The 24,070-nt window shown below is 53.5% G+C and overlaps 5 protein-coding genes across 5 annotated transcripts; 1 reads left to right on the forward strand and 4 right to left on the reverse strand.

Moving 5' to 3' along the window:
- Positions 1–953: 953 nt before the first annotated feature.
- On the forward strand, positions 954–3,199 carry EsH8_II_000579 (glucose-methanol-choline oxidoreductase; the record flags this gene model as incomplete). Its single annotated transcript, XM_083263877.1, has 6 exons — positions 954–1,065; positions 1,161–1,504; positions 1,577–2,059; positions 2,120–2,193; positions 2,286–2,700; positions 2,801–3,199. The coding sequence occupies 6 exons, from the start codon at positions 954–956 to the stop codon at positions 3,197–3,199; spliced, it is 1,827 nt and encodes a 608-aa protein (XP_083121199.1).
- Positions 3,200–4,651: 1,452 nt separating this feature from the next.
- EsH8_II_000580 (bZIP transcription factor) lies at positions 4,652–6,434 on the reverse strand (the record flags this gene model as incomplete). Its single annotated transcript, XM_083263878.1, has 2 exons — positions 4,652–5,478; positions 5,543–6,434. The coding sequence occupies 2 exons, from the start codon at positions 6,432–6,434 to the stop codon at positions 4,652–4,654; spliced, it is 1,719 nt and encodes a 572-aa protein (XP_083121200.1).
- Positions 6,435–14,334: 7,900 nt separating this feature from the next.
- EsH8_II_000581 (major facilitator superfamily domain-containing protein) lies at positions 14,335–16,428 on the reverse strand (the record flags this gene model as incomplete). The annotated part of the gene is made up of 11 exons (XM_083263879.1): positions 14,335–14,499; positions 14,560–15,106; positions 15,165–15,357; positions 15,417–15,678; positions 15,736–15,838; positions 15,897–15,970; positions 16,026–16,051; positions 16,116–16,152; positions 16,204–16,217; positions 16,273–16,332; positions 16,389–16,428. 11 exons carry the CDS (start codon positions 16,426–16,428, stop codon positions 14,335–14,337), a joined length of 1,521 nt encoding a protein of 506 aa, XP_083121201.1.
- Positions 16,429–17,847: 1,419 nt separating this feature from the next.
- Positions 17,848–19,050, reverse strand: EsH8_II_000582 (aromatic alcohol reductase; the record flags this gene model as incomplete). The annotated part of the gene is made up of 4 exons (XM_083263880.1): positions 17,848–18,141; positions 18,215–18,541; positions 18,613–18,897; positions 18,967–19,050. 4 exons carry the CDS (start codon positions 19,048–19,050, stop codon positions 17,848–17,850), a joined length of 990 nt encoding a protein of 329 aa, XP_083121202.1.
- A 2,531-nt stretch (positions 19,051–21,581) lies between these two features.
- EsH8_II_000583 (uncharacterized protein) lies at positions 21,582–22,976 on the reverse strand (the record flags this gene model as incomplete). The annotated part of the gene is made up of 1 exon (XM_083263881.1): positions 21,582–22,976. The coding sequence occupies one exon, from the start codon at positions 22,974–22,976 to the stop codon at positions 21,582–21,584; it is 1,395 nt and encodes a 464-aa protein (XP_083121203.1).
- Positions 22,977–24,070: the final 1,094 nt, after the last annotated feature.

The following is a 24,070-nucleotide window of genomic DNA, read 5'->3' on the forward strand; positions in this document are numbered from 1 at the left end:
CGGATCCTTCCAGCGTGCATAGGTGCGTCTTGGCCCTGCTTCGCTGCTTTGGCTCTGCCCGGCTTTCCCTCTCCCCCCGTGCAGAGGTCACACATGATATCGCGCCCAGCTTGAGAGGAGAAGAAGATCATTTAACATAGGCAGGCCATGCTCCCCGCATTTTGGATGACGAACTACCGTCTGCTAGGCTTCGTGGCGCCAACCCCCCCGGCACCGCTGGCGCGCGGCGCTAGTGCTAACCCCAGTCGACGGAATGTCTTGACATACGTCGGTTTGGATCCTTTGCGAGCGACATGTGGCACGGTGCCTGTCTCTCACCCACCTCGATTGTTGTCTGCCCTCTTCTAAATGCAAGCATTCAATTCAAGATTTTCGGGCGGAACTGAATGATCTGCAGAGAAAGGTGCCTAGCTCCTCTCTTCGGGTCCTTGTTTGCCTAGCCATCTCGGCCTCTCCCGCGAAACCGGGAAGCTCTGCAGCTCTACCTTACCCCGGCTCCCCCTCCCCTCTCAGGCGCCCCTCCCCTCTCAGGCGCCCCTCCCCCAGGTTTTTCTCTGTTGCTTGCCGCCCCAGAGAAACAACACCGCGAATAGCCCCATCCATTCCCTCGTCGCCAAGCACGCCTGCGGCACGCCTTGCCTTCGCCCGGGCTGACACCCGCGGTGCGATGACGCATGATGATGCGTAACTGCGATGTGGAGGACGGGTAGCTTGCTGATTGCGCCGGGGTCGGGCAATCTGGGCTCTGCTTCTGCTCGCAAGAGTGGTTGCGTCGACCGAGTATATGAGGTCCTCGAGCTCCCCGCAGCCCGGGTCTCCAGACGGTCATGAGAATTGAGCTGGTCAGATTCATCCATTGCAGCTCGGGTCTTGTCTGGCTTGTATTCAGATATTGAGCTCGTCGACCATTCGCTTTGACACTACCGCCCGTAACAGAGGTCCATCAGCCCACGATGCAGCTCACACTCGCTCTCCTGACGCTCCTCGTCGGAGCCTCGGCCGCGCCAATCAAGGGCATCGACCGTGCGACCATTGAGGACGAGTACGACTTCATCATTGCAGGAGGTAGGTCCCGCCGTTGCCGTCCTTCTATCCAGCTTTCTTTCGTGGTATTCTGGCAAGGGCCTTTGAGAGATTGTTAGTCTAACGTTTCCCCCCAGGCGGCACCGCAGGCCTCGTACTCGCAAACAGGCTCTCCGAGTCGGGCAAGCAGCGGGTCCTCGTCCTCGAAGCGGGGCCGGCGCCCGACGTCGTCTCGGCCTACAAGGCCCCCGGCGGCAACCAGCTCCTCGGCGGCACCGCCATCGACTGGTCCTTCTACACCACGCCCCAGGAGCACCTCAACGACCGCATCCTCCGCTACCACCGCGGGCGGTGTCTGGGAGGCAGCAGCGTGACAAACGGCTTCTTCTACGGCCGCGGCAGCGCCTCGGTGTACGACGACTGGGTCAGACTCGGCAACCCCGGTTGGGGGTGGGAGGATGTCTACCCGCTCTTCATCAAGGTAAAAACAACACTCGCAACGAGACTTCCTTAACCCCCCTAGAGGCAAAACACGATTGCTGACCCAAGACAGAGCACGCACTTCAACCCGCCTCACGACCACGAAGTCAGGGGCTTCGACGTGAGCTACAAGACCCACGACCCCTCGGCCTACGCCGACGGACCCCTCGAGCTCGGGTTCCAGGGCTATGTGCCGGCGTCGGGCATCGGCTTCATCGAGGCCGCGAGCGAGGCCCTGCAGGTCCCCATCGTTGAGGACTACAACACGGGCAACAGCACCGGCGTCAAGCAGGGGACGGGCCACCTCGACGCCAACTTCAGGCGCAGCTCCAGCTACGACAGCTTCCTCAAGAAGGCGCTCGGGCGCAAGAACCTCGACGTGCTGTACTACGCCCCCGTGTGGAAGATCAACTTTGACGAGTCCGGCGACAAGCCCCGGGCCGAGGGCGTTGCCTTCATGGACCACCCCACTGGGTTCGTGCACGAGGTGAAGGCGAGGAAGGAGGTCATTGTCAGCGCGGGCGCCTTCAACTCGCCCCAGCTTCTGATGGTTTCTGTGAGTCGCGCTCGCTCGAGCCCGTAAACATGTCTTGTGAAACTCGGCTGACCGTTACAGGGCATCGGTCCCTCTTCTCAACTCGAAGAATTCGGCATCGACCCCGTCGTCATCAACGAGAACGTCGGCCAGCAGTACGATCACCCCTCTCTCCTTCCCCTTTACCCTCTACTCTTCTTTGGCCTCATCCCGGCGCGATCCTCAGCTAACAACGTTCACGCTCCAGCCTAAACGACCACTCCGTCTTCAGCATCATGGCGACGTCGACCCCCGAGTTCTCGACCTCGGACATGGCCGCGACCTACGCCTCCCTCCGCGAGGCCCAGGACGAGTTCTACACCAACCTCACGGGCCAGTACACGGCGCCGTCGGGCATCACAAACGCCTTCCAGAAGCTGTCGGAGGAGGAGCTCAACGCCATCGGCGCGGGCGAGATCGTCACCGCGGGGCTCGCGAACCAGTCGCACATCGAGTACCTGTTCGAGAGCGTCTTCTACCCCAGCGGGCCGACGCCGTTCTACACGCCGCGCGGCAACGAGTCGTACATCTCTCTGACGGCGTCGAGCATGGTGGCGCTGTCCAGGGGGAACGTGACGCTGAGGTCGAGTTCCATGGCCGAGTTCCCCAAGATTAACCCCAACGTAAGCCCCTCCCCTTTCTCCTTTCCCCTGAGTCTCCTACCCATCATATGTACACTTCCATCACAGGACAATTATCAGTGAACTAAAAGACGTGCCGCAGTACTACGCACACCCCGTCGACCGCATAATCGCGCTCGCCTCCTTCAGGTATCTCCGCAAGATCCTCGCCCACCCGCGCATGTCCGAGTACACCGTCGGCCCGGACCACGGCGAGGTCTCCCCCGGGTCGGCCGTGGCCGAGGACGACGAGGACGCCATCCTCGCCTACGTGCGCGCCAACACGATCCCCAACTGGCACGCCTCGGGGACGAACCAGATGCTGCCCCTCGAGGACGGTGGCGTGGTGGACCCCCGGCTCCGCGTGTACGGCGTCGACGGGCTGCGCGTGGTGGACTGCAGCATCATCCCCGTGCTGCCCGACGTCAACATCGTCGCGTCCGTCTTCATGATTGGCGAGAAGGGCGCCGAGCTGATCCGCGAGGACTGGGACGACTTGTGAATGCGGCGTTTGGCATGACATGACATGGAGGCCGGAGTCTTTGATCTGTTTAAGCATCTGGGTTCGGAGTAAGATAATAGTAGTGGCTTTTGTAAATGTGGTGGTTGTTCATAATAGTTCATCATTTTCAATGTTCACCCAAGAGGACTTCATGTCTTGCTCGTTCTCTGGTCACTCACTCTACACTGATGACACTGCCGTGCTCCTAAAGTTGTTTTGGGTGGGGGCCTAGATCGCCTCAACACCTACATGAGCCGCATATGATCACGATGCCCACCTTTCATCCAACAATCCACCGCTGCGAAACGCGATATGCCGATCCTCTCCATGCTGCCATCTCAACTTTCCACATCTTGTGGGCGATACCCACCGAGAAGAATAGTCAAGAACGCCCCTCCAAGGAACGGCAGAAGGCATTGAAACGGGCATCACCCGCATCCCGTCGCGGTAAATGGGGGGACGAGCGGGAGGGTGTCCCTGCACCGGATAACCCGAAAAGAAAACGAAGAGTGTGAGAGAGAGAAAGAGAGAGAGAAGGAAAAAGCAAGCACGGAGGCCTCCCGGCCCCTTGACGGCCCCTCCTTCTTAATCCTCGCTGCCGTCCGGGAAGCCAGCAACAGCAGCGGGCATGAACCACAACGGACGACAGGGGGTGCAGGGCACTCATGCTGTATGGCGGCCCGTCCATACCTGACATCAACAACAGCAAGGGCGGCGCGTCGGGGAAAGGTGGGAAATGCCACGAGATATCAGGATCCAGGAAGGGGGGCTGGAAAAAGAAAAGAAAAAAAGAAGAAAAAGGTCCACAGCAAACAGGGCTGGGCAAAGCGTTTCGCAAAATGAGACGGTGACAGATGGCCAGCTGCCGGACTCTTGGGAAGTCAGGAGTGGATGAAGGGAGGGATCTCCGGAGGATGGATACAGACATCGGGTGGTCAGATCAGAGATGGTACATTCTATGAGCAAATTCTTGAGAGGCACGCGACGTTTCATGCCTCACCTTGGCTGTGGGACCCATAGAAATCAACGTGAGACAAGTAACAGAGTAGGGTTATCACAGCACCAACGGAAGCAGCAGTCACAAGCAGTGAGGGGGAAACAAATTAGAGAATTCTTTGTATTCTTCAGACTGAGTTGCGGGAGCGCCCAATCTATCTAGTACACGATGGCCATGGCCAACCGTTATCCCATCTCTTGCTCGCCAGTGTTAACTATCATCAATCATACCGAACCTGCTTGGTTCCTATAGAATTCTTTTCGTCCGCCACAAACACATATTGTAAGAAAAAATAAAAATAGATGCCTTCCCGGTGCGGGTGTAGTTGATTCCCATGTCCATCCCAACGCCGTTTCCCCAGATGTCAAGCTAGTATGCACAGGAAATGGTGTAACGACACAATGCCCGTAATAATGGTGCTAAAAAGAAAGTGGAGTAATGAATGTGAAGCCAAATTAGAGAACAAGAGACTCTAATCTTGCGAGGACGGGTTCCAAGCTGGCAGCAATGCGTTGCACCTTAGCCATGGCGACACAGGCATTCTGCTCCTCTTCCGTAGCGTCGATCAGTTCGTAGCGAGCAAGAACCTTCTCGGCCTCGACACCACCAAAGATGGGAGCTTGGAAGGCCTCGACGTCAAGCTCGATAGGGCCTTCCGTGGCAGGCGCAGGGGCAGAGTGGTAGAGGGCAAACTCAGGGTCGTTTTCGAACTCGTCGTCAAAGGTCTCCTCCTCGGCGGCGGTCTGAACGGGAGCCTCGGGAGCGAGCACCTTAGGAGCCTCAAGAGCGGGGATCTCGATCTTCTCATCGTCCGACTCGAAGTGCTCGCCGACGAAGTTGGAAGACTTGCCAGAGAGGACGTTGGTGTCAATGGTGACAGGGATGTCAGGGGTGCGGAGAACAGCGAAAACCTGGGGCTGGAAGTTGTAGGCATCGTTGTCGATGTTGAGCATGGAGAAGTCCATGTTCTGCTCGGGGACCATGGCCATACCAATCTGCTGCTGCTGGCCCTGGTTGTTGTAAGGGTTGACGTCCTTGGGGATCTGGCGCTGCTCGGGTTGTCTCTCGAGCTTGACTGCGGGAGCGGCCTGCTGTTGAGGGACAGGCTGGGGGTTGGTGCTGAGGTGGTCAAGGAAGTTGGAGAAGGAGGGCGAGGCAAGAAGCATGCGGGTGAGATCCTGCAGGCGCTTGTTCTCGTCGGCCAGGGCGCGGTTGTGGGCGCGGAGGTCGCCGTTCTCGGTAACCTTGTTGGCAATTTCAGCCTCAAGCTGGGTGATGTATTCTGTGCAGGGTTAGCAAGCGTGTACATGGGAGATAGGGGGCTGTTGGGTGATAATGTGACTTACCCTTTCTGCGGGAACGGAATGCACGAGCGGAAACCTTGTTGCGGAGCTGGCGACGCTCCTTGCTGCTGAGCTTCTTGCCCTCCTCGCTGGCGAGAAGTCTCTCGTCCTCGTCCATGTCCTCCTCGTCCTTCTTGGTGCGGGGCAGGTTCATGAGAGGAGTGGGGCTGTCGCCCTCTTGAGCGGACTTGGCACGCATAGAGTTGAGGAGCTGAGTAATCTTCTGCTCGACAATGGGGTCAGTGGGCTGCTGGCTCTTGGTGCGCTGCTTGCCCATCTGTTGGCGCTGCTGCTGCTGCTGGATGATCTGCTGCTGCTGCCTCTGCTGGGCCTGGGCCTTGGCGAGGGCGGCCTGGGAGTGCATACCAGGCCAGAGTCTGCCGACGTTGCTCTGCTGAGATGGCACAACGGGCGACTCCTGTCCGCCGATGGCAGTGGGGTTGACAGTGGAGTTGGGGAAGAAGAACTGGGAGTCGGGCGGCGAGTCAAACTCCATGTCCATGTCGAGACCAGTAGAGTTCTGGGAGGGAGAGGTGTTGAAGTCGAACAGGTCGTTCTCGGGGCTCAGTCCGCCGCCGAGGTATTCCATGCCAAAGCCACTGTTGTAGCCCGAGATGTGAGAGTTGGCCTCGTTGACAGCGAGTGTGCTAGCGAGGGCACCGGGTACGATGCCAGTCTGCTGCTTGTAGAGGTCGTACTGGTGGCTAGGGCCGGTAAGAGGTTGCGAGGCCGACGGCAGAGTCGGTGTCGCGACGGTGCTGACTGAAGGGCGCGTGAATGTGTTCTTGGCGGTAGCGGCGGGAGAGAGCGAGGGGGACTGGTAGGACATGTTGTCGTACTCGCTGAAGTCGAGGAGAGCGTCGATGTTATCGACGTTGTGATTCGAGGTCGTCATATCGTCGACTGTGGTTGAGGAGTTATTGGATCCTCAGGTACCAAGCAAGATGTAGGTTGTTGGTGGATGCAGGTCCGCACCAGATCTGTGGCGAACCTTGTTGCTGTTGTTGTTCGTGGACCGGGATGGGATCGAGCGGATCGATTGGGATCGTAGCTATTCGATGATGAGGCTAGGTGACGATGGTTGCCAGTGCCTCGAGTGAAGGTTTCGATTGTTGGTTTTGATTGACAAAAGTCGGGAAGGTGTGGTGTAGATGAATGGTGAAGGGAGGAAAAAGAGAACAAGAGCAAGAGCTGGAGTGTAGCGGGAGTCGGGGGGGGTCTAGGCAGTGGATGTATGGGAAAGCGTAGCAAAGGGGAGCGCAGCACGGGGACTCCGTTTCTTGAATGATTTGGGTGCCTGGTCCTCGGAGGAACAGGGACACAAAGGCGGGCCAAGCGGACTCTGGGCGGGCTGAACAGGGATGGCGCTCGCTGGGCGAGGGGCGGCCGGGGCGCTGATGGGAGGGAACGAAGGACGCGTAAGCCGATGGACGACGTATCCCAATTGGGCCTAGTGCGGGAGATGTGGGGGACTGGGAGCCGAGCCCAAGCCAATCCTCACCGGGCGTGCTTGGCTGACGGGTGTGCTTAGGGGGGGAAGACCGGACGGATCTCTGTGCTTGGTGCGTCGAGCCTGCCCTCTCTCTCGCTCTTCCTCTCTCACTCTCTGTCTGTCTGGGTGGGTGGTGTGCGCGTATGCTACTGCTCTATGTGGTGTGCAGTGCCTTCCTTCTCAGTCATCTCATGCTATTGCAGCGTGTGCCAGGCAGGTGCACCGGGGGGGGTGAGGATTCGGCAGGAGGGAAGTACTTTGGGAGATGGAAGGAACACTCAGATACGAATAATGCAGGACTGTATCCATCCGTATTGCACTGCAAATGCAGACAGAGCGCAGCGCAATTACTACCGTGTGCACAGAGAGTACACGTCTGCGGCCTGAGGATGACGACGCCAACTGCCCTTTTCGGCCACTTCTCGTTAACTTTCGCGGCCTAGTAGGGGTTCTTTTGGTGAGCCCCGGTGCGGTGGAATTGAACAATTCGACCAGGCCTCGTCACTCGCCAAACAACGACCGCTTGTTTTGATATCAATTAGAGGAGCTGCCGCCTGCGATGGGCATGGCGCGATGTCGCTGTCTCGAAAATGCTGCTGCTGCTGACGACGACGCTTATCGAAGTTTTTTTTTCCCTCGCGTTTTTTTGTCCCGTCCTCTGGTTTTCCCCTCTCAACATACGAATTCGACAACCCATGGTGATGAATCAATATGTCATTCACTGTCGAGTCTCTCGAGCCTGGCGCGTCCCCTCTCAAACGAACTATTCCGAAAAGAAACCGAAAGAAGGAATCAAATTTCTTCCAGGCCGAACCCGAGTCCGGCCATGTTGAGTTTGCTGACGCTGTTATTTCCTGCGTCGGGCGCGAGGTGGAATCCGACGGGAGCGAATCGCTCGCCAATACCAACAGCACTGGCCGGCCGAACAAATTCACTGCCCGACAGGCGGGCGCGGAGAGAACTGATTATGCGTGTCCCCTGCTCGTTTCCGCATTCGTCCATGAGCCTTTCCGTACTGAGTACTCGTAAAAGCACCAGCAACCCCCCTTGATCCCAAGTACCCTGGTACACCATCTATGCCAGTGGTGTGGTGTGGCTGTTCCAGTTGGCGCCGCTCCGGCTTACGCTTTTTTGGCGTGGGTTGATGCGCCTTTCAGCGCTCACTCTTCCCACCGTCAACGAATGAGAATCGTTGCTTCGAGGAAAAAATAGTGGTTGGTTATGCTCAGCCTCGATTGCAGAACTCAAGTGGTTGAAGATCGCCAAATTATTCACAACTTCCAGCTGCTCAAAGTCGGCTTGGAAGCACTTGGGATGCTGTCGCAAACCTTCCGCCCCAGTACCATTTCGACACACTTCGACACAGCTTTCCCCCCCAAGTTGCATGCTTCTCCTACAGCCTCACGTCCCTTTCGGCCAGTCTCCTTGAGCCGGACGCTCTGGGGTTCGGCTCGGCACACGGTATGGGCTTTCACTTGCCGCTCCCGATGGCCGATGCCCACATCACGAAATGTTCCTCCGAAAGAAGGTCACTAACTCCAGAAGGGGCCGTGTTTTGGCGTGCGCTGACACAAGACCCGTCCCATTCCCGCGGCTCCAAGTTCCTTCAGCCGTCTGTCCCCAAACCCCGAAGCGGAAGTTGTGCGCCGTCTGTTCTCTACATGCTATGAGCAATACTATGTAGCGCATAAACGACAAAAGAGTTTGTACTAGGGAGCGTCGCCGTCTCGTCCCTGCCGAACTTCCTGACTGGGCTCGCCCGCGGCCTCGATAGCACGGTCCTGGGAATGGTCAAATTCCCTTCAGGGGATTGCCCCGTTCGTTCTGGAAATGCCGCCCTTTCATTCCTGCGGGACACTCACCCAAGGCGTGATTTCCGTCCCCTGACCCTACCGAGATAATTCATGCACTGCCACCACGGTTGTTATCGCTATCGAATCCAATCACCAAAGCACCCACCGTCGCGGAACAGCACTTTCGGTGGCGGTCCATTTTGATTTGCTCTACTACTCTGCTCTGCTCTGCTCTGGCCTGGGCTGTGCTGTCGACACACCTGAGCCGTTGAGAAACACGGCACACGGGGCGTCCTGCATGGGTCTCGCTATTGTTTACCCAACTACCAACCAGTTCGCTAGGTGCTAGATGGCTCGTGGTCGATGCCGACAATCTAAATAACATCGAAGAGAAACGACAAGCAAGGCAGCTTGGCCTTATTTCTCCTCTCCCTCGGCACGCTGTCACTCTTGGCCCTGCGACTTTGTACTCACGACGCCGCGGTGGTGCGGAAAGATTCCAGTTGCGGGGCCGACATTCGATGGAAATTGGTCATGTTACGGCCCCGGGGCTTGAGGCGAATATCATGTTCCTCGCCATCTCGCCTACCCTTGATGAGTCTGGACCATCTGTCCACCGTCCACCTTTGCTCCAGTGCTCCAACCGTCCACGGTCCAGTCTCCAGACGACGTTCAGACTGCGAACCTTGGCCGAACACTCAACACATTGAAAGCTACCCCCGGCACCGTTTCGGCAGTCTCCAGACTCTTAATTCTGCCCCATAATAAACGTCTCGGCCATCTCGCACTCGACCCACCGGTCCCGACGTCCTCCCACATTCCCGAAGGCTTTGGCCTCGCACTCGCGCCGCAATGGGAGAGAAAGCCACCGGTAGCAGCCACTCAACGACCGCCGTTCAGCTCTCCGAGGCACCGGGAACTAGTCTAAGGGTAGGACCGCTGACATAAGGACACAAGCCCACCAATTTCATGCCGAGATCAACATTAGCCAAACGCCCCCAAGCCTACCATGACGTTGAGTTCAAAAATAGAACGTGCGCCTTGTTTCACCTGCGGCACTTCACCACGAGTCCCAGAGATCCAGAACGCCTTGCCCATTCCCCATTCTTGCTATTCCCCGGCGCTCCTCACTGGCCCATCGCATGAAGCGACAGACGGGGCACCAATAACGACAAGGCTTTCAGGGAAAAGGGGCCTGCACCATCATGAAGCAACATTCGACTTCTCGAGGCTCAAAGTGAAAAGCGCCTGGCTTGATGGCCTGTCATCCCATGTCGAGTTGCCCCCTTCCCCCTACTGGTTGAGGCACTCGGGAATGGCGTCGGTATGATCGCCAACATCGGCGCATTACCAGGGAATCTACACTACGGATGGTAAGCTAGGTAGATCCGGTAGAGCAGCTGCTACTCTCACATCCAACCAGGCGTTCTAGAACGCCAACGCGGTATCCATTCCCCCAGCTCTTTGAACCCCTTACTTTTCTCCCCCTCATGGCGAGGTTTGACTCCTGGGCCCAATCCCAAGCCTTAACAAACAATGGTATTCCAGCTCATGGCCAGACCAAAAAGTTCACTCGCCCATAGAGGGTATGTTTCCATATGTTTATCCTCTGGAGGCTATGCTTACAACATTGCCCAATACAACCTCGAGTCAGCCACGGCATCCCACATTCCAACCTTTTCAATTCCCCACTTGACAATTTCAACTCATCCGGGCTGGGCAGGGTTTTTCCGGTAAGGCAAGGCAGGGCAGGGCATGGTAAGGTAAGGTTAATAGCAGCATTCCGTTATCAGGCTGTTCCCCATCGCGGAGGGGGCTGAGTCTGACGAGGAAACATTCTTCGCGACTCAGTCAAAGTCGGGAACCAGTGCCCAGTTCATTTCAGGATTAGCGCCTTTTGGCCAAGCCTTCGATAGCGTCGAAACGGGACCCTTCCCGCCTGTCAATAGCGGGCTGATAAAGCATGAGCCACAGCAGTAGAAAAGCGAAGATTGATTCTTGCGATAATTTGAGGCCCGGTTTCAATCAGAAAAAAAAATGTGCCAATAGCATGCGTGCCATGGCCCGACACTTTCATACTGTTTGTCCCGTAGTGTGGAATCTCATCTGGCCCTAGCCCCACTACGACAGCGCACCCATCTTCGCCGATTGGATCCAGTTTACATTCACTGGTCGGTGGTAACGCCAATTTGACCCAAAGAGGCTCCTCCACGGAGTAAAGCCGCGAGAAAATAGACCAGTTGACTTCACGTCACATCGGCATAGCAGAGGCACGATCTGGCGCATGATGACTCGGGGGATTTTCTGATCATCGCTACCATCCTTACAATGTGTCGCCACATTGAGTCTGATTGACTCCCAGCAGTCCTGGAAACCCTAACTACACAGGCGACAAACCACAGGTTTGGTGCTGGTTGGTTGGCACTACATTAAGATAGAGGAGCCCAAGAAAATAAACAAGAAGCCGGGCCAATCAATCATCGAGGTCCCTGGAGATCGAATAAACAACCGAAGAACTTGGAGATCAGGTTTTATTTCTTAGGTCGCAATTGGGCGGTAGCGAAACCAGCGAGCGACACGGCACAAGGAGGTCATGGTGACGAGACGGTGTGGCGGTGCTCAGCCACACAGCCCCTCACATGTGGCGTTGTGTCTCGCGAGGTGGCGCCACACTCCACTCTTCTGCTCCCAACGTCCCTCCGTCCCGTCGGGGTTGGAGAAATTCCCTACATCCCGTCGGGGTTTGAGGAAAGGGGGAACCTCAACAGGCGCGCCCCGTTGGAAATAGCTAACGGTCCGGAGGATGACCCCGCTGTCCCGGAGGGGGGAGGACATCGCCTCCCGTGCTGAGGCCTCCGGCCAAGCGGATCCCACTTCCCGTTGTGCCCTCACGGACACACTCGACTTCATTGACGTCAAGGGGGGATGGATACCCCTTTATCCCGGAGCCGCATGTAGAGTGCACCTAGATATACATAGTACGGGAAAGAGGCCTGTGCAGCAGCAACGACAAAAAAGCAAGCTGCTCGGCTCGGCTCTTGTGCAGCCTCTACCTGTCTCTCCCGCCCTCTGCCAATAGACTTCCCGACAAGCCAGCCAGAACGCATTAATGCCGCGGGGAGGGGAACCCCCAAAAATGTCGCCACCCGGCCTGAGCTGAGAGAGACCCGTCCTCTCCTCCGATGGGGGCCAGTCCAGGCCACGAAACGTCCTGCGCTCTCCCGTCTGAACCTGAGGCAGGTGCTGAAGTCTATCTCGCGTTTTGGGGGGAGGGGGAGGGGGATCGTCCTCGGATTGGTCCAGCAGTGCCGGCCAGTTGGGCGGGCAGGGTTTTTGATTACTGTTTTCTACACAGTATTCGTCTTTTTGGCTTTTGAAAGTTCTCTAGGGGCTTTGGGGGCAATGCGGCACGAGGGTGGGTGGCTTGGATAAATCAGAACCGTATTCTGCCGATGTTGGGGGTAACTTAACTGACGCGGGAGGGGAGGGAGGGGGGGTGAGAGGCGTCTATCATTCCGCGCTGGAGGCCTCGGTTCAGCTTAAGGCAGCTGACACGCTGGTCATTTATTCATAATGATGAAGCGTCAGGAAACCGAGAGAGGCCAGCGCGCTGGGGTAAGCCGGATGGTTGTTTCCCGGCGAGGCTGAGAATGTAGGGCTGGAGCCTCGTCAGAAACCTTTTTGTCGTGAAGAGCACGCCACTCTGATTGGGATAGCCTGGGACAATAGCATTTCGGCTGTTGCTCGAAGGAGAAATTATTTATCGCCAAAATAATTGCTCATATGCCCTTTTTTTCTCGAGAGACACTTGGGTTCTTGTGTGAGGCCATTGGTAGAGTGGGAATAAATCCGGACTCGGGGTTTTCCTTCACTTCGGCGACGACCAGAAGAGCCACATTAACCTTGTCCTTTTTGGATTCGGTTTTGGAACGTCCTGGTATCTGCTTTTCTTTTCTTGCTTGTTCTAACTGTCCCACTGGGAACAGATGTTAGGATCGGTGTTTAACAAGACATGCCTCATTTGAAATGAGATCAGATATTTCATAGCCGGTTTCTCATGAACATTCAACTTTACAAACTCAATTGCATATAAATATAGAACATAAAGCCAGTGGTATTTTAAAAATCTTCATTTGCTCCCTTTTCAAGTAGATAGCCAATAATATGTATTTATATATTTGTATATATATATAAACACATAAAACATACGTGCAAAATATCACTCGGTGTCTCCCTGTATTACGAGCACATCGATATTCATATTTTCAACTATTTTGCTGCAAGATCTCTCAAGGGAATACATACCAATCAGGCAAATATAGACGGTTAACTCTATTCATCGACTGAGCGTTGCAGCATGCTCTATCCTCTCATCTCATTTCCTCCTCCTGTAACCTTGAGTTCTTCAGTCACATCGTACTCTCTGTGCAAGCCCGAGGTACTGGGGAATCCCAACAAGATATTTGAGCTGCCCTCTTCTTTCCCGAGACTTTGATGCTGAAGCACCATAACGACTGGTTCTTACTGAATAATGCCTCTTCGTCATGGTCATGAGGGGGGCTCTTACAATATTCCTCGACTGACTGCCGCAGCTCAATGCACCGGAAATTATCTTTGCAGAGCTTATCCATGGACTCCTCTACGAACTCGACCTGAAGTTTGATAAATGGTGATGCGTTAGTCCATGCTGTGGGGGCTAGTTCCGGAAGTCATGTTATGAATACTTGCGAAGTATTTCACAAGGGGATGGATGAATTAAGCCCATTTAGTAAGCCATATATCATATGTATTGTGCGGCACCCCCAAACCATCAGGCTGAAGAGTGCCCGCATGACCTCCTTTCGTCCCCCTTTCATCTCAATCTACACCCGCTGCACAGATTTACATCCTTCAAGATTCAGTGTCGTTGTCATATCCCTTTGCGAGCACAACAGTGCTGTGTTTCCCAATCTTTTCATCCTTGTCACCTGGGTGTCCAACAACCAAAAACTTTGCAATTGAAGAATTGAAAAGACTGGAGGCAAAAGTTTTAATTCGCAAAGTGATACCTTTGCGGCCATTGGTGATATCAAGAAGTATTTACCGGAAGAAGCAGGAAGACGTAGGGATTTGTGAACGCCAGAAACCCCCCTCAACAAGCAAACAATGAGAAATGCTGCCTTGGCTGTCCATTCCCGCAGTCTAGGAAAACATGTCAAGCACAATGTATGGCATTATAGTGTGGTAACATTCACGTCATCAGTCACCATATAGCACCAGCATGAAGAATTATCTTTTGACGAAACATACTGTATTTGTAAAACTCACAAGACGAGACGAAGGGTCAAAACTTTTGATATATTTGGATGGGCTCTAGTATGCTTTCCTGTCGCAACCGAATACTGTTCGAAGCAAATAACAGCACCTGATTATCATGATTCATCCGGCGTAAAACTAGCCAATTCTGGAAGGCTCGCGTACATGGAAGTAGCGGTGAACTTTTTGTGTCAAAGACAGCCCCAAAGGCAACCTCAGATGGGAGTAACTCTCTCCGAGCCAGCGTTCTTATGCTGTTCGTTCTGGTCTGGTCTTTTCCCAGCAGGCTGCGTCTCGCTGTTTGTCTCTGCAGCTGCGGCTGAGGCCTCGAAGTCTTGCACAGTCATTTGCCCATACTTTTGCAGAGACTCCCTATCAATCTGGAATTGTACTTGTTAGCTCGTCACTGTCCTAAGAGGTGAAGGGGTTATACCACCCACCTTGATGACAAGCCACATGAAGGCCAGTACGATAACGCAGCATACAATCATGACAATGGCGCCCTTCTTCCAATACGGCGCTTCCTCGGCAGAGTAGAAGACTATGCCCCAGAACGTGTACAAAGTCGTGGCGCCAATGTTCATGGCGTAGACGGTTACGCTGCGCATCGCCTCGTCACCGCTACGCTGGAGAATGATGCTCGCCCAGCCGAAAACCAAGGGGTTGACCATGTATGAGGAGCCAGAGAGGTAGAAGGCAAACATCGTGCCGGCGAAGGGCAGCGTGGGAACAAGAAGCATAGCGGCGCACAGGACTTGTATGAGGCACACAAGCACAACCATGGGAACGCGGGTTCCGGTGGCGTCCATGTGCCAGGCTGCGAGAACGTTTGTTACTATGCCGACGGCTTGCACTCCCAGAGGGTACGTGTTGATTTGGCTCTGCGTGAAGTGGTCAGAGTGGTACTTGAGCCACAAGATGTAGTTGCCTTGTACGACCCAGGCTTCGAGCGTAGCACAGATCGGAGACCACAACACCAAAACCCAACTATTATTTGGTTAGTCATGTTACCGAGGGAGAACGATGAAAGCAACAAATGACTTACAAGGTTGGCATAAGCACGAGACGCTTCAACAATGTGAAGGGATTCACGCCGTGTCCGCTTTTAGTCACCGGGGGCAAGCGTCCAACTGCTAGTTTCTTCTCAGATTCGCTGAGGTAACTTGCCCTGGTGTTCTCAGGGATATCAGGGAAGAAGAAAAACCCAAAGATGGCAATGGGGAGAGTAATGATGCCGTCTGGAGGTGTGTCAGTGCCTCCATACAATCAACGATATGCCAGAGTGAGAATCCCATACCAATCACAAAAACCCACTGCCAACCCCCGAGACCAGCCACCCCGCCGAGGCTTTTGTAAATAGCAGCCATCATAACGCCGGCGAACATGGTGCCGACTTGGCCGGAGGCGGTGAAAATGGCGGTACGCTTTGAGATTTCCTGAGGTTTGTACCACGATCCCATGATGTAGATGGCCCCTGAATACGTGCTGGCCTCCACCAAGCCGAGGAAAAACCGGATGACGCAAAGCTGAGCAGTCGTCTTGACAGCCGCGCTAACCATCTGTGCAGTGTCAGCTTATCTGGCCGAAGCAAACTGTATTCTGGTGTGCTGAGGTACCGTCAAGAATGCCCAAACCAAAACCATGGAGGGCAGCCATATTTTGGGCCGAACTATTTGGAGACCGATAACGATTCCATGAGGAATTTGGCCGACGACCATTCTATGACCCGTGTCAGAGAGGGGCACGCGGGCGATGTGGTAATCAGCCCATGGCTTACCCAGCAGTGGTCACCGACAAAACTGTGTTGTAGTCATGACCTTTCATGTGCAAGGCCTCTCGCAGGCCAGCAACCTTGACGCGGAGGCCGTTAGCGTCTGTTCCACGGCCAGGTATAAAGGCCACTCACATAAGCATTGGCAAAAGCTGCACGGTCTATAAGGAGGAGAAGGCAGCCTGTCAGCAAGCGTAACCACCAGGGACTTTGCGGAGTTCCCACCCAAGTAGTTGAAGAAGTAACTTAGACAACAGTAAGTCTGCAACGTTCAGTTAGTGGAGCTTAGAGCATGCGGCCGTCCGTCGCGCACCAAGATGAAGAAATCTGGAAAGGCCGTCAGTCGAAGAGAAAGTGGGCACAGTGACAAACAGTGACAAACCTATCTTCTGCACAAGTCGCTTCTCCTCTTTCGATTTTGCCTCATTGCCAAGGAAAAAGACTGCACACAACTCCCGGTCAGCCAAGGGCCCTTGTTCGGCGGTACGGCTCAACTACCTCTTATCCTTTCGCCGACTGAACGATTTGCGGTATCCATGATGGCAAAGTCTGCGGGAGTCTGGAGAGGACGCAAGAGGACGCAAAGGTGCAGCAGACGGGACCGTTTTCGACAAAACAAATATCGGGCAAAAACTCACATCGTATGCGGGGTTATCCTTGAAAATCCCCGTGCTGGTGGGATTGATTACAACTGAGCATTGTTGATTGGAGCTCGCGGGGGGCCTTGAATCGCAGCAATCGACGCCTAGCCTAACTGGTGTTACTAAACTAGATTGCCCTTCAAATTTTTAGCGAGAGACAGTGCGTTCAGCGCTTCTAAAGAGAACCTTGATGCCCTCTTTGCTAATCATTTCGCCGGCGGCCATGCGTATTTTGTGGTTCTGTCTGCTAGCGAACTCCACTGCGTGGCATGGACATGGTGTCTTGTCAAATGAAGTTGGCCGGGGGAGTCTTGGCGCGCCAGATAAAACCGCAATCCTCTCGAAACGAGTTTTAAGCCTGCTGCCGGAGGCGAGACGTTCAGCCGCACGAGTTGCCGTTGGTTCATTAGTCAACGCACTACAGAGGGTAAATCTTGTCGCTACTGGCTGTGGTTGTGATCTAGTTTAGTCTAACAGGACGTTAGACTACAGTTTGTTAAGACTGTACGTAACTTTTAAACCAACGCAATGAGCCAGAGTTAATGGGGCATTCTCACAAGACTAACGACTTTTCAACTTGGGCATACTGTTAAATCCTTTCAATATAAATGAGCTATCCAGTTGCTTATAAATAGTGAGTTTAGATTTGTATGGTATAGTACGCCTACGTATTTCATACGTCTCCGATTCTTCATGATAATATACACTTCATGTGGTAACTAACCTTGCAAGTGCAGAAGGCCCCAGCATGTGGCGTCCATCAAATGGCTTCATCTGCCAATGGGAAAGTGTGGCTTACGGAGATCGAATTTTAAACTAAATTGAGGTCAATTGTTGGGTAGGATGCAAAAAAGTCTTTGCTCAGTGAATATAAGCCCCTTGGATATAAAACATCGTGCATTATTTCCGGGCTGGCCAAGTGGTAGACGTAGTTCCGGACTTGCGCCTCGCTAGATATAATCCAGCTTCAGGGGTCTTCTTATAAGATGCCTGTTCCATGCGTGTTGCTGTTTTGATGGGACCAATATTCTGAAATGAGAATGAAAGTATCGGCTTCTTCTTCTTCTTCTTCTTCTTCTTCTTCTTCTTCTCAATCTACCACTGAATGTAATCTTGATCTAGATCAAGCCTAATAAGATACTAAGGACACATTTGTTGTAACAGTACGTAACATTTTTGAACTTGGGTTGGTGCTGAAACACGTGAAGGGGCCTTTCAGTTGTTTGTAAATGGCGGGTGTCATGACTATAGATCCCTCTACGTGGCCTAATAGTGAGCCTGAGCGTGCTGTGAGATCATTACTTTGAACTACAGTTCTAGTTCTCCGCAGACTTTTGCCCAGCAGCAGCAATAGCCTCCCTTCTCTTTTTCTGATAGATTGGCGTCAACTTGCCCTCCAATGCTTCTTCGCAGAAGGACTGGAACGAGTTCGCTGTAAAGTCTGGATACAGATCCTTGCCGATCTGATAACCAAGATAGCGCGCATACTCGGGGGTGTTGTCTCCTCGGAGGCCCCACGACTTGCGGTACTGCAGCACAGACATCCTGTGCGGGTTGGTAGTGTCGTCCTTGGCCTTGGCTATCTCGGTCTCGATATCCTCCCCCGACAGCTGTAGATTTCGAATTTAGCCACCTGAATATTCGAAAGACTTCTTTGCTTGGGGGTGTTGGTGAACCGCTTACATATTTCCTCTCGATCTTCTCCCCGCTCAGTTTCTCGATCAATTCGTAGACACTGTTTTGGGACAGAAGTTCGGTGTACGCAAAGACCTTTTGGTTCAAGGTGCGAGGGTCTGCGACGATGCGCGCGACGTATTTGCCGATATCTCTCAGATCGGTCATGCCGGAAAGCACTGTTCCATCCCCCGCAATCCAGTTATCGAACGGGCTTGAAACGTTGTCGACGCGGCCCGACGGCAGACGCGGCAAGCTGATCTGGTACCACCAGCCGACATCGATAATGGTGTACGGCAAGTATAGTGTCTGGATGTGGTTGAGTACATCTTCTTTCTGCATCGCAATAGTCAGCTCCTTCAGGCGTCCCGGTCTGCGAATCGATAAATGGGCCGCCAAAGGCTAACCTGATCGCGGAACCACAACATCCCCCTGGCCGGCATCACCGTGCCGAAGAAGCACGGCACAAATCGCTTCACCCCGGCCTTCTTGGCGGCATTCGCAAGGGGGATCTGGTCCAGCAGCTTCGCAGCGTCAATGGCCGAGATAGCCACATCGATTCCTTCGAGCTGTTTTGCGATGTCGTCCTCAGGACCGCTGAGATCGACCGTGGCGATTTTGACGCCCCTCTTTTCCAAATCCTGCACCTCTGGCTTCTGGAGCGAGCTTGGTCGGATGAGAGCTGTGATTTCCTTTCGAGCTCCTTGTCAGTTCCGCGTCTCCCGGTGCCATTTGCACGAGTTCCGGTGAACGAGTCTCACATATTTTGGCTCAGTTGCTGCGAGCAGCCCATTTACGATGGAGGTACCCGTCTCTCCGGTTCCGCCGACGATTGCCACCTTCATATTTGATGTGTTTGATGCTAGTGATTTTGAAATTCTTCTATAGGCTTGGTACAAGAAAATTACTAAACAATGTTGATAGCTTTGGCAAACGAGATTCCATCCTCGGCACACCTTGTGCTGGAGGTGTGGTTTACTTATACTTCCAACGTTCGTCACAACGTCCGATGCGTGGGTCGCACGCCAATCGCTCCCGCGCAAGAGATGAGAACGAGTCATGGCCGCCACCATCTTTCACAAACCGAACACCAAAGTCCCTAAAAAGCGGAGAAACACACGGACTGGCCCAGGTTGCCCCAAAGTGTTCGCGGGGTGACTTCACCGTGGGCGCGCCCGCCTCAATGCTGTTCGCTCGCATTCGGGTTCAGGAGGCGGCCTGAAAACGGCCAAACCGAGAGCCAGCTTGTATGTCTACTTTGAGCCCCGCATCACCTCCCTACTGACGACCACAACTACGCCTCTTAGCTAACCGCTAGTACGGATATAATACCATAAATCCGTTACGCCCGAGCCAGCCAATTTCGCGCTAAAAGGTGTGTTGTGGTCGTCAAAGGGATATGGTTGCCTGAATCTTCATGTATGGTTGTATTAAACTTGTAGTCATCAGCACGTTTCATCCTACAACGTATAGGCATTATTAGGATAGGCTTTCGATTATCCTCGGTCGTAATGCTAAAGCCTTACTGCTAACCTACAAACTCGGACTGCAAACCTGTCATCCTCGTTTCCCTCGTTCACCCTCTCCCTCAGTCTTAGTTTCTAATACCCCTCTTGCCTTTTGCTCTTGGATATTACTTGTCTCTCCTCTCCTTTTCCCTCATATATGTAATCTCCAGGTCTTCATCCTCCAGTGCCCCTCCCTCTGTTTGTTTATCTCTTGCTGTGCAGTCTGCCTTATTTGCCACCGAGAGCAACCTTCTCAGGTCGCTCTCTTATGCTTGTCTCATGTGCCTGGCCTTTATCGTCATTCCACTAGGTTCCAGTTGAAGAGGAGGTGGCTGGCCCATGTTGGTAATGGACCAACAGAGGTCGAAAATCTGGCCCCATTCCAAGCGTGTATTCTGCATTTCTGTGGCGTACAGAGCGGAGCGATCCCTTTGTTTTGCCTCGGCTTCCTCCTGTGGTGACATATTCAAAAGTACACGAGTTTGCTGGAGGGCCTGACGAATAGTCGGAGCATGCGAAGGGTTTCTTGGACGACGCGCATCGAGCGCAAGATCGTAGGCCGACCGAACAGCCGCGTGGGACACGTACGCAAACTGCAATATGGGCCGAGGGTTGAGGTGGTCGAACAGACCCTCGAGTATGCGATGGATGGTCATCACCTGATTGTAACCAACGGGGAGTGTAGAGTCCTCATCAGCTAGATGCTCCCATTGCCAAACGTTGAATACGACGTCGTCAATGAGTTGCTTGCAAGATGTTCCGATGATGATCCGTAGTGTGGGGCCGTGAACTCCTTGTAGGAGGAGCCTAGGAACAATCCACTCGATCCTGCGAATGGCTCGTATTATCCCCTCGAGCTCGACAACGTACTCGTTGGTGGGACAGAGGTCCGGTCTGACCTGACCTTCGCCATTGAAACGCGAGTCTCGAGCGACGTAAAATCCCCACGTTCCTTGTCGGTCAACGCGTATCCCAGGAGGAAACACACCGCGAGGATGAAGCGATGATGCGACGCGAAAGACGAGGGTGGTTCTGTCAGGAGCGTCGAGGTCCGTCTGGCAATCGAAGTCGGCGCACTTTCGACGAAGGTATGTGAGCCCCCCGCATCGCATAACAACGTCTTGGAGTCTGAAAGTCGGCATTGCATACGAACCCACCGAATAAACGACAGGAATATGGGTCCGGGGAGGGAGATAAAGCCGCGGCCAAGTGTTCCCGTCTTGATCCACGACAACGTCGTGTGTGTCCGGGTGCGGGCGAAGGCGGAGGCGGAGGTTTTTGGCCATTGCACATAACTGACACTGTAAGAAACCTTCGGTAGCTTCAAATGCGGCAATGATGGGATGGTATGATGTGGGTGTATATTTAAATCGGGGTGCTTGATGCGTGGGAATGTTGATAGTTATTGTGGACGAGGAGATGATCGAGGGGCAACAGAAATCAGCACACTGCATTTCCCACCAAGGGGTGTTGCACCTGTAAGCCGGGATATTGTTCACAGGAAATGGCAGGTACGTCAGGAAAGCAGAACGGGATTGCATTTTGCTTTTGGAAGGTATATCGTTGTGTTGAGCAATGGTAGGCCCGCCCCGGAAGTAGGCCAACGCGGCAGGAAGATGAGAAAAAGACCACTCCTTCCAATATTACATGTACGAACAATTAAAATGAAGTTGTCCTTCCTATCATCAACTCCACGTTTCATTCTTCCAATATGTGGTTCTCGCCAATCGGCACACACAATATGAGATAGACGACTGAGTTGGTGCGCAAGAAATTGAAAAAAACTACCACCCTCTGCACATTCCATGCGCAAAGCCCGTCTTGCCTAATCATGTTGCACGAAGCAAGTTTCCATACCTTGTTGGACGTCACAATAGAAGGTTGTGGCTGTCTGCTTTCTTGACTCCAGGCCTAACCCGCTTTCTCTCCATCTTTCGTGTCTTCTTATTCTCCTCCTCGGACTTCTTTTGCAACTTTGCAACTGCCCTCTCGCGCTTCTTCCGCCTTTCCTCAAAACTGGGCCAAGTTCCAGCATAGCCCGGGTCAGCGACATCGTATCTGTGAGTTCTCGAAGAAGCCGCGGCCTTTCGTGATTGATTCTCCCTCCTGATGACCCTTTTGTATTGGCGAGACCTTTTGCTTGCCTCATTCTGGGCTACAGTCAAGCCGTTTATGGCCCTCTGCTTCTCGTCCTCGGCCCGCTTGGCACTCGCGGCGAGCAGCGCTGTTTTCCTGCTCACGGGCAGACCGTAGAACTCCACATTGACGCTTCGCCCATCATCCAAAACGAGCGTGCACCGGGTGTGGTCCTCGTCAAGGCCGTCCGGGATATGGTAAGAGTCCATCCCGTTTCCCATATCCGAGTCGTCCATGCCGAAAAAGTCAAGCTTGAGGTGATCTTCGACATCATATCCGAGCCGGACTGATTTGAGTCCTTCCTCACTCCATATATTCTCAATGGGATGCTTCTTTAGGTGAGCGACATGGTCGATGGGTATGACAACCTTGGCGTAGACAGTGGCGTGATGCTCTGGAAGATGCTCCCGGTCAGCCACCCAGGGGCCGTTGAAGCCAAGCTCCCGTTCAAATTTGCAGAATGCGACGAAGACAACGAATTCAATGCTGACATTGGGCAGCATCGACACGGCGCTTTGAACGATCCAGTAGTTTAGGCCGGCCACGGAACCGGGTATTTGAAGCTTCGCAAGTCCACTGCATTCTGCAATCACGTCCCAGAATGCGGATATATCGTATTCGTAGTCATGCTTGATGACAACATGGTCGGAGAAAGCAAAAACACATGGGCTCATGAGGCTGAGCTCCCGTACCATGCCACGGTACTTTGGGCGAAGCATGTACCTGAGCACTGTAACCACTTCAGGCCAACTCAAAAAGCAGAAGGCGTTGCAGGACCAAAACAGAGGCGCTGCCTCGTCGTGGATAAGCCGATTTGCCGCAAGCAGTCCGAGGCATTTCCGCTTGCCACAGTTGCAAAGGCACTTGGTGACTATGCGGACAGGGTCGTTGAAAATCTCGACATTCATGAGCATGAACGGCGGCGGGTCAGCGTCGGTGGCCTTGTGTGTTCTGACAAAACAGCAGAGTTCGTGCTTCTTCTCCCAACGCGCGGGCTCGACGAGGGCAAATTCGTAAATTTTGTGTCGTGTCTCGGAAGGAAGGCGCATGAACCCAATCTTGTGAGGCCGCTCAGGTGTCCAGCCCGCTGTGGTCCTGGGCTTGACTTTCAATATCAGAGCCGACATGCTTGTTGATATGTTTTCCATCTCCGGATGTTGGATCTGGTGGGACCCCAAGCTGCGAACCAGCCGTTCCATTCGGCCATGATGAAGCTTTTGAATGCGAAGTAGAAGGCTTCATAGGGGGACGGTATTGGCTTGCCTTGGGAAGCCGCTAGACTTTGCTCCAAGTTTCATCACGCTCTGTGCTGGGCATCGATATGACTTCTTCGTGACTCTGCAGCACTTTTGCGTCTCGGCTGCAAAGTTCTTAATGGAGCTTTCAGACCTGTCTGAGCCGGAACATCAAGTTTTCTTTTGCCTAACGGATCTCACCTTTCTTCAACCAAAAAATAAATAAAACAAAATAAAAAATCCGTTGTTTGCTGTGCCCATAGTCTGTCTCGATGGAATATTTTCAAAGAATAATGCATTCCTTTTTTTTTTTTTTTTTAACACCTCACGTAGCCTAGTGGAACCAGAGGGTGACGAGCTCTTGGATGGTAGAGTTTTGTGGCACCCTTGTGTCGGCTTCGGACACCGAATATCACTTTGTGAAGCATACTTGACTAATTGAGAGAATAGAAAGGTTCTTTTCTCGCGAGAAGAGAAAAAAAAAAGAAGATTGAAAGACAAGGGAAGAAGGTGGAAAATACGATAGGGCGGTTCTGACAAAAGGAGAAAGTCAGGAGTCTCTGGTGAGAAAGATGACGGCGCCTGTTGTTGTCTTGTCTTTCTCATGTACCATTGGAGCCCTGTAAAGGTGTAACTGTCTGATACGGCATCCAATGCTACAATAGCACTGTGTGTTGTCTGGTACAGATTTCAGCTTGTCTTATTCGGTGTGATGTGCATGCTGTGATGTCACTGCAGAAATAGGCTTCAAGTCAGGGGGAGGGGGGTCTGAGTAGACCAGGTACCGGGGTAAGCGGAATTTCAAAGGCACCCCGTGGGCCTGCGCCAGCAAGGCAACATTGAGACAAAGGAAAAGGAAAGCTGTCCGATTTGACTCAGGCATTACTTTGGTTTTGTAGACACACTCTTTTCGGCAACCAGAACCAGACGAGAGAAATCTTTTGACAAGTTTTCCGACCATGGCCTGGGCCTCAAGGTGTTCTCCA

Source organism: Colletotrichum jinshuiense, chromosome 2 (assembly GCF_051148585.1).
Source record: "Colletotrichum jinshuiense chromosome 2, complete sequence".
Lineage (NCBI taxonomy): Eukaryota > Fungi > Ascomycota > Sordariomycetes > Glomerellales > Glomerellaceae > Colletotrichum > Colletotrichum jinshuiense.